This window comes from Vicia villosa, linkage group LG1 (genome assembly GCF_029867415.1).
Source record: "Vicia villosa cultivar HV-30 ecotype Madison, WI linkage group LG1, Vvil1.0, whole genome shotgun sequence".
NCBI lineage: Eukaryota > Viridiplantae > Streptophyta > Magnoliopsida > Fabales > Fabaceae > Vicia > Vicia villosa.
Window position 1 is genome coordinate 65,118,444 of NC_081180.1, and position 10,125 is coordinate 65,128,568.

Here is a 10,125-nt window from a genome sequence, read left to right on the forward strand (position 1 = left end):
GGTAAAAATGGGACCATTTAATTATTCTATACATTCCCCAATTGCAAATGATTCTGATAAATCTAAAACTCCTTAACTGTTTAATTCAATATTACAACAAAAAAAACTTAGTTTTGCCTATAGGCAATGTAATTAGCCAGAGCAATCAAAGGAGCAGCTTTCCTAGAATCAAATCCAGAAAGCTGATCCTGTGCATCCCTGTTCAATTTCTCAGCAAATTCTTTAGATTTTTCAATCCCCAAAAGCTTTGGATAAGTAACTTTATCAGCCACCAAATCTTTCCCAGCCGTTTTACCTAATTCTTGCGAAGATTTCGTGACATCAAGAATATCATCAACAACCTGAAACAATAAACCTATATACCTAGCAAATTTTCTCAGTTTTTCAACATCTTCATCGCAACCACCACCGAGAATCGCACCGAGAACTACGGCACCTTCTAACAACGCAGCGGTTTTATGGAGGTGAATGAACTCGAGCCTCTCTATTCCCACATCGGATAAACCTTCGGAGTTTATATCGACGACTTGACCGGCGACGAGTCCTTCGGAGCCGATCGACTTCGCGAGCTCTCCGATTGCGCGGACGATTCTCGCCGGAGAAACGCCGGATGTAGAAACGGCAATATGCTCGAAGGCGAAAGCGAGTAACGCGTCTCCGGCGAGAACCGCGACGTCTTCTCCGTAGACTTTGTGATTAGTCGGTTTTCCGCGGCGGAGATCGTCGTTGTCCATACAAGGGAGGTCGTCGTGGATGAGCGACATAGTGTGGATCATTTCGACGGCGCAGGCGGCCGGCATCGACATGGATTCGGTGCCTCCGACGAGTTCGCAAGCGGCTAAGCAGAGAACGGGGCGGACGCGCTTCCCGCCGGCGAGGAGAGAGTATCTCATAGCGTCGTGGACTTTGAGAGGCTCGCGTAACGAAACGGCGTCGTCTAGGGCTTTGTTAACCCTAGTAGCTTTTTCGATCATGTAGGATTTGAAATCGAAAACTGGTTTCTCTTCGGTTTCGATTGTTTCTTGTTTAGTGAGCAAAGCTGAAACGGAGAAGGAAGAGTTGGAGTTCATGAATTGGTTATGGGTTTGTTGTGGTTTAATGGTGGAGGGTATTTTGGTAAAGTAGAAAGATGGGGATGTGGATCTGGATCTGAATCTGGTAGCAGTAACTTGATTGAACATGAAATTGGAGTGTGTCCATGTGTTAAGATTCACAGCACTCATATTTTTGTTTATTGGGTTTCTGTGTTGTGTGTTTAGAGAGTGGTTTTCTTTTTTTCTTGTTGTAATCTGTTTATATATAGTGTGGGTGTGTTGAGATTTGAGTTGAAAGGGTTTGGACTTTGGAGAGTGATGTTGGTGAATGTTTTTGTTTTAGGTGTGTGGAATTGAAGAGAGTGGAAATGGAAGTAGAAACAAAAGAATGGTTGGCAAGGTGAGATGAGATAAGAAGAGGTTTCACACCAATGAGGTGAGTGTGATGTGTAATGAACAAGATAGGTATATGTTTATGTTATGGGATTTGGGGTTCAATTGGAAACATTAGGTGTTTTTATGACGTTTTTTCAATGCGCTTCATTCATTCGTTGTGGCATTTGTTTTGTGTGGCTCATGTAGGATCAATATATTAAAAATTTATGTTATTATTGTTTAATACATCCGTTATATATATTATTTTTCATAAATTAAAAAATATATATTTAAATATATTTTTATCTTCTATTTTAATATTTTTAAATTGTAAGCCTTAAAGAAAAAAGTAAAATATTTTTACATTGTTAAATAATGAAGGATGTGTATCCTGTCAAATACTGATATGATTTAGTTTAATGAAAAAATGCTATTAAATAATGGTGTTAAACTATTTTACATTAACTTTTTGTCCTATATTCTCTCCCACTTTTGCATATTTGAATTATTAGGATATAAAATTAATTTTTAGTGAGGGGGCAATGACAAAAACAATTTATTAATTTATTAATTAAGAATTTTAATTAAATTTATTTAAAAATATCTTTGATATTATTAATATAAATTAATTTAAAATATATTTTTTGGAACACATTACATTGTTTGTGTAAGGTATATAAACAAAGATAAGTAAAACGACGTGGGACACAAAAAGTTTAAGGAACTTTTCAATAGAGACCAAACAACATACATTGAACATGTTCGTACCATAGAAAATGAACATGATACTCATTATTACCATTGTCTTCTGCACCAAGAAGCTCGTGACTCTTTTGAAGAAATAAACTTGTACAATTTTGTATTGGAACAAAATTTGTTCATACTTTTTGAATTTTGATGATAACCAAGTACTTAAAGAACAATAAGGTATACTAATATTTATTTAAGTGTGCGTGATCATTAAGCTAGTAATTAACTTGGTTCTAACCCAGTTAAAATAGCTTATGAAGAAGAATCATTTGACCCAAATTCTAATGGATCAGAATCTGATTTTCACGTAGAACCTCAGCGTCTGGTGACTCAGCCTCTGATGAGATGGAAATATAGTATAACACCTATGGCTCGTACTCTATGTAAATCAGCTCCATCTTGTCAACTGCTAGTTTATGGAGAAAATCAATCAGGGGTTCTAGCACAAGGCTCAAGGATGTTTGACAAGATTTCTTTAGTATACTTCAACATACATATGGTCGCCTTACTTGAGAAAGACACAATGTATAAAAAGATTATCAAGAAGTTGAAGATCCTAATTGTACCAACTCCAACGCCTCTCTCTTAAAAATTGCTTCTTCAACAAAGATACTTATGTAAGTTAGCTTCCAACGTCTTTTTTGTTCCCTCTATTTAAGGAGATGAAAATTCAAAGGAAAGCACACCAAAATACAACAAGATATCACAACAAAGAACAAAAACTATTTCGCTTTCTAAGCTTTTGTACATAGTTATTGTATTGCACATAGTCTTGAGATTTCTTACACTTGTATATCTTGGGAATCTCAAGTAACAAGGTCTTTGCTTGTGTTGTAATATTTGTACCTCTGATTGTATATCAAGTACATCTTGTTGTAATCCTAAACATTTTATTTAGAATCTGTAAAGTCTCAAATTGAGTGTTTAAACAAGGAAGTCTCTAGCTAGGTTGCTTGAGCAAGGAAGTCTCGGATTGAGTGTTTGAGCAAGATAGTCTCTTTCAGGTTTGATTGAGCAAGGAAGTCCTAAACTCTGAGTTTCGGCAAGGAAGTCTCTTTTAGGTGTGATTAAGTAAGGAAGTCTTGGACTGATGTGTCTATGTAGGTTGTAATTAGGTTTTTATTATGGTGAAAAGCTCGTGTGGGACAAGGAAACTGAATTATTCTCCTTTTAGATGAACTATGATAATTTTTGTGTGTACTTTTACTTGTTGCTTTTATACCTTAAATTATTTTGTTGCTACTTACTCTTGCTTAACATCTGAACTTGGTCAGATTCAGAAGCTGATGTTCTAGAAAGTAAAAGTTTACCAGATACGCAACTCAACCCCCTTCTTGCGTATTTTTCTCACTTATAGTTGACATCACAACACAGTCTGTGCCTAACACTTAACAGTGGTAGAGAAAAATATCCTGAGAAAAATATACTAGATGGTTGGCACTCTTGATTCTAGTGGTCTTGGTAGTCCAGGTAGAACTAGTATACCTTATGATTATGATACATGTGAAAAGAACCATCATTCAATCCCCCTTCTTGTGTATTTTTCTCACCTTCAGTTGGCATCAGAGCACCGGTCTGTGCTTAACACTTAAAGTGGTATAGAAAAATCTTGAAGAAAATATATTAGATGGTGAGCATTCCTTACTCTAGTGGTATTGGTACTTCTAGTTGTACTAGTATACCTTATGATTACGATACGTATAAAAATAACCACTATCACTAGTGCAGAAAGTACTTTTTACATCGGGCGAAAAGTACTTTTTACATCGGTCCAGGGCCTGATGTAAAGTCAAGCGATGTAATAAGTCTGAGACATTTTACATCGGGCCAAGGCCCGGTGTGAAAATATCATACCACATCGGTTGAGTTCATAGGTCTGATGTGAATGGTAGAAGAGCAAAATGTACATATGCATTGTAACAACCCGATTTTATTCGTTATTATTTTAGTGATTATATTATTTGATGTTGTTAAAAATTATTTATTTAGTTAGTTATTATGTGATATAATAATTATTTAAGTATTTAATTATGTATGTGTTTATGTTATTTGGCTTAATTAAGTAATTAGAGAGGTTTTTAATGATTTGGCCTAAGTGGTAGAATATAACATAATAGATGGATTATGGGTTAAGCCCATTAAGATAAGAGATAGTAAGAGTATAGATTAGGGTCGGAGAATCATAACTCATTTTGGGGGAGAAAGAAGAAATAGAAGAGAGAAAAACTCAAAGAGAAGAGCACTTGAGGGAAGAAGAAAAATTATAGAGGAAGCCTCAATTTTTGCAGCAAGTTTCAGCAGAAACCCACCTTGGCAAATCAGGCGTATCTCTTAATCCAACTGTTGGATCGTTCCGATACTTGGACACGGAGTTTCTGACTCGTAAAGGTGAATTCTGACCGGAGCAATTTTCATTTTGAGGGCTCTGAGTTCGTCTGATAAGCCGATTTCCGAATTGGTTTTTAGGTGTGTCTCCAAATGATGTTAGGAAGGATTTCTTTTGGAGAAAAGCTTAGAGCTATGGTGAAAGAGCCCAAATTTACCAAAGTAAGGGTGGGGTTCTTTCATGATAAAGGGTTGTATGATAGTATGTTATGGTGGTTAGATTCTATACTTGATATCCATGTTCTTCTATGTGCAATTTTGGATATTTGATGGTTTGTTAGAATGTGATGATATAAATGTGATAAGTTGTGTGCAATTGATAATCTATGTGCATTAGATTGTTGTGCTTGTTGTGGGTAAGCCATTGATAGTGAAATAATGGGTTTAGTTGTGGAATTGAAAATGTTAGGGTTTATGTTAGATTCTCATGAAATTGACTCTAATCATGTTTTGAATTAATTGTCGATAACATGTAATTATGTTTGTGTGAGCTATGTGATGAACTGTTGATAACATGTAATCATGTTTGTGTGTGTTATATATTGATGAATTGTGGATAACATGTAATTATGTTTGTTGTTATTATGTTGAATTTGTTGTTGTTATTGTATACCATATGGTCAAAGTTGATAGGTTGTATTGTATGGATAAGCATGAAGTGAATATTGTTGTATAGTTGGAAATGATTATGTTTAAAATAACATGATGTATGCTCTTTATGACGAATAGTTGTTGTTATGACGAGGATGATTATATGATGATACTTATATGATGATGATGTATTGTGAAGTTGAATATGTTGTTATTGTTGAGCTGTTGTTATTATAACTTGTTGTTGATGCGTTGATGAAGTTGTAGGCCTATGGCCAATGTTGAATAAGTTGAATAGTACCAATATATGGATATGTTTGAGTTGTAGGTCGAATGATCAGTGTTGTTTTAAGTTGATGCAATTGATACATGTTTAAGTTGTTGTTGTTGTTGTGTGTTTAAGTTGTTGTTGTACTTGTGGATGTTGCATCATTGCGTTGCATGACATACATTGCATTATTAAGTTGGCCTGGATTGGCACCACGTTGACCTGTATTGGTGAATTAAGTTGAAGGCTTATTCCTTGTTGACGCCTCTATTAATTTGTAATGTTTAATTTGGGAGTTTACTCCGAATGCTACCACATGCATTTGCATAGTTTGAGTTACATAATGAGTCGCATATTGAGTTGTTGTGTTGATAAATGATTGTTATGTTAAGTTGATTACGTTGTTGTCTAAGTTGGATTAAGTTGATTATGTTGTTGTTTAAGTTGGATTAAGTTGATTATGTTGTTGTTTAAGTTGGATTCATGGTTGTGAATTCATTGCTATGTTTTGTTGATGTTTGTCTTGATGATAGTTACATTGATTCTCGTTATGATTATGAAGGAAATGTTGTAGTTGTGGATGACTTAGTTGTGAATTTGAATATGTTATTATGATTTATTATTAACATTGTTGTTGTGCTGCAAGTTGCTTTGAGATGAGAAGTGGTGAATAGTATGATCTTATCTTGGCTATAAGTATTATCATACATTCTTTTATACTGTTTGATATCTCACCCCTTCTGCTGATGTTTCCCCTACCATGGAAAGTGGGCAGGTACTCAAGTATAGATGTGGAGGTTTGTAGCTTCATCGAGTCCAATTGTTGTGTCGCTCTGATACGTAGCACTCAAGGGGATGTTTATTTTGTTCTTTCATGTAGTTAATATATAAGTTGTTGAGTTCTAAGTTGAATAATGAGAAGTACTATGCTATTTTAAAGTTGTTTCTGATTGAATAAAGATGATTTTTTTATAAAGTTGAATGTTATGATTCCGCTGTATATTAAATAAAAGTTGGTTTGTTCTTAGAGCTTATATAAGTCGTTTATGATCCTCTGAGATTGAAGTATTGCGTATCTGATTATGTGTTGTTTATATGAAGTAAATGTGATATCTCAAATGCTTGTTGATAGTTTTTAAAATACTCTGATTTCTGCATTATAATTTCAGGTAGAATTTGGGGTGTTACATACATTATTGGATTTGATGATGAGCTATCAGACATCCTTGAGGATGGTATTGATATTGATGTGAATGGTGTATGGTTGTTGGTAGAAAACTTCTCATACTAGCTCAAAAGAAAGTGTACACAAAATACCACAGAGTAAGAGATACTCTGAGTACATAAAAATCATAGATAAATATATTGCCAAGACTATCTTTGAATCATTATGTGCTACCTATGAAGGCAATCAGCAGGTGAAAGAGTCTAAGGTCAACCTTCAGGTTCACCAGTATGAACTCTTCAAAATGAAGGATGATGAAGATATTGAAACCATGTTCTCTAGGTTTCAAGTTCTTTTATCAGGCCTTCAGGTTTTGAACAAGAGTTATACATCTGTTGATCATGTTAAGAAGATTCTAAGGAGTCTTCCTCTAAGATTCAGACCCAAAGTTACAACTATTCAAGAGGTTAAAGACCTGAATACTCCAAGCCTCGAAAGTCTGATGATAAGCAACCGTCAGAGCCATGAGATGAAATTGAATGAAGATGAGCCTATGAAGATGTACAAATCAATAGCTCTGAAACCTGTAGTAAAAAAATCTGGTGGTAAAACTTCCAGATCCTCAAAACTCAACAAATTTGAAGAAGCTTTTGAGAAAGGAGTTTCTGATGTTAACTATGATGATGAGGAAATGACCTTTATCATCAAAAGTTTTCAATAACTAGGAAAAAAGAACAAGAGATTCTCTGGTAGAAGCAATGGCTTCAGAGACTTTAGTTCCCGAGACAAAGATGATGACAAAAAAATCTGCTACAACTACAACAAGCCTGATCACTTAAGAGCTGATTGTCCTGATCTGCAGAAGGACAAATCAAAGACAGGAAGCTTCCAAAAGGATAACTTCATAAACAGATTCAAGAAGAGTCTCATGGCTACATTGGATGAACTTGATAATTAAGAAAGTTATAACAAATATGAAGGAGAAGCAAATCTAGCATTGATGGTTCTCACATCATTCGATGCAAAATATGAATCTTGCTCTGGCTCATAATTACACGATGAAGATAAGGTATTTTCTAACTTATTTCATTCTGATCTTATTATTTTCATTCAAGACCTCATGAGTCGTTGCAAAGATAAAGCAAGCCACATGAAAATCCTAAAAATAGATCATGATCTTTTGAAATAGAAATTAAATATGTCTCAAGATAAATTTGAAACTCTTGAAAAAGCTCATAATGCTATTTTAGATAAAGCTTTTGATAAAACATTAGATAAGCACGATGTAACACCCTTATAAACCCCGCGCCAATTATATAAAATTCAGAGTAAAACATAAAAACCAGGGTGCCACAATTAAAATAAATCAATTTATCATAAGTCAACTGTCATGCTACACTTAGGAACAAATCATCAAATTATCCTAATCATGTTTCTACAAAGCGGAACATTCTTCAACGGATAAGCATAACATCATCTATGCAATATGCCACAAATAAATCCAAAACAAATAGATAGAGTTATAATCAAAACTCTATACTAGCGTTCCCCCGGTGTTACGATATCAGAGCATGACACCGACTCTAACTAATGAACTAGCATATCAGTTATCCTCACCAAAATCAGGTCGCTACTCCTCAAACTGAAAATATCAACATGTAAGAGTGAGTCTCATTCACAATTAACAAGTGTTATTAGATCAAAACAATAATACATCATTAGTTTATCATTCACCCATTTGCATGTATTCAGATTTCCAAGAAAACATTCCTCAACAATAATGCAATTACATTACCAAATGCAACACTGGAAACCATCCAATCATGTCATACTAATAATGCATATGTAATGTAATGACACTATGCATGTGGTACCAAACGTGAGATTAACCCACCCGACCGATCCAACATCTTCAAGATACGGCCCTACCGACACAAATTCCACACAATGAGAATCATGCCCTCACTGATCCAACATCTTCAGGATTCAGCCACCATATGATTTATGAATGAATGCACACACATCACATACTTACAACATCACCATTATCATCAACAACAAGTATGTACATGTCTCAGCATCATTCAATAACTAATCATATATCAATCTCAACAAATCACCACAATCGCAATATGGTCATATCATAATCACATCAATCACATTGTTACATAAAGCCACATATGTCAACAATACATAACATCACCAAAACAACATCTACATTTGATGAATTTAATCCTCGTGTATACATACAATTACCAAAAACATATGCAAATAAGAATTATCCATATAATCTTAATATTTAAGCATATCATCATAATTCAACATATTGAATTATCCACCACTTGTACAACATACATTCATCGTATAACAATCACAAAAATGCATAGGAATTAGCATCCATCAATTCCATGTATCACAATTAGCACATAGTACATAATACCAATACATTTTGTCCTTAAATAGCATTAATCCATGACATACACGTATACAATTACATGTCATTTTCAAAAGCACATAATAATTAAATTATCTAGTGTTAATCAATTTATTTTCATCATAAAAAGCATTTCGTTAGCTGTCTAACGCTTCACACGGGGACCCAAACGGAGTTACGGTTCAAAAGATATGAGTTTTACAAAATTTTACATATTCTGAAATATGTCAGGTGTAACGGGTTACAACACAGTTGTTACCCGATTACACATCACCGTCACTGCATTCGCTATTTGTTACGTTCAGCTGTGACCGATTACAGCAGGGGTGTTACCCGGTTACAGTACCCCAGAATGCCCAATCTGCCTATTTTACAACACTGTAACCGGTTACAGCAGAGCTGCTACCCGGTTACAACGTAACCAGAACTAAAAATCACAGTTTTTGCAGCATAATAGTCCCTCTACTCATACCATTTCATACCAATACGAATTTCACATCAAAATATCACCAAATTCAGTCATTTAGCATATTCCTAACATCACACAAATTCAATTGACATCCATAATCATTCGTACACATTCTATTGTACCAAAACACACAATTGAGCCTAACATACATCACAATTAACACGAACAACAACCCCAATTAAATATTATCATCTAAAACCCAATAATAAATGATAATCGGAAGAGTCCCCCTTACCTTAGCCAAGAATCTGGACTTTTCCCCTTCTTTTCCATCAAACTCGTAAGCTCTCTTTCTTCAAATTCAACAAGAATCTCCAATCTTAAAACTCGCTTATCTCCATCATCAAGAACTTCCCTGACACAAATTAATATATCAAATCGGAGGAAATTTTGTGTAGAATCCGAATCTTCAAGAATTACCTGATTTGGAGCTACGAGCAGAAAAGTTATGACACATTTTGTGAGGGTTGTACCATGAATACGAAAATGGGTTTTGTCCATGAGTTCTTCTTCTCTCCCTCTTAGGTTTTCCTCCTCTATTTCTCAATTTCCTCTTATTTCCTTGTTTTATGAAAACATAACATAATTTAGTAATGGGCTTAACAACTTAACACCCCCTCATTACTAAATACCACACTTGGCCCAAAGACCAAT

General features: G+C 34.7%; 1 protein-coding gene across 1 annotated transcript; it reads right to left on the reverse strand.

Annotated features, from left to right (window-relative positions):
- Positions 1-1,521, reverse strand: LOC131639924 (geranylgeranyl pyrophosphate synthase, chloroplastic-like). The gene has a single exon (XM_058910365.1). It carries the CDS (start codon positions 1,221-1,223, stop codon positions 108-110), a length of 1,116 nt encoding a protein of 371 aa, XP_058766348.1. The 5' UTR covers positions 1,224-1,521; the 3' UTR covers positions 1-107.
- Positions 1,522-10,125: the final 8,604 nt, after the last annotated feature.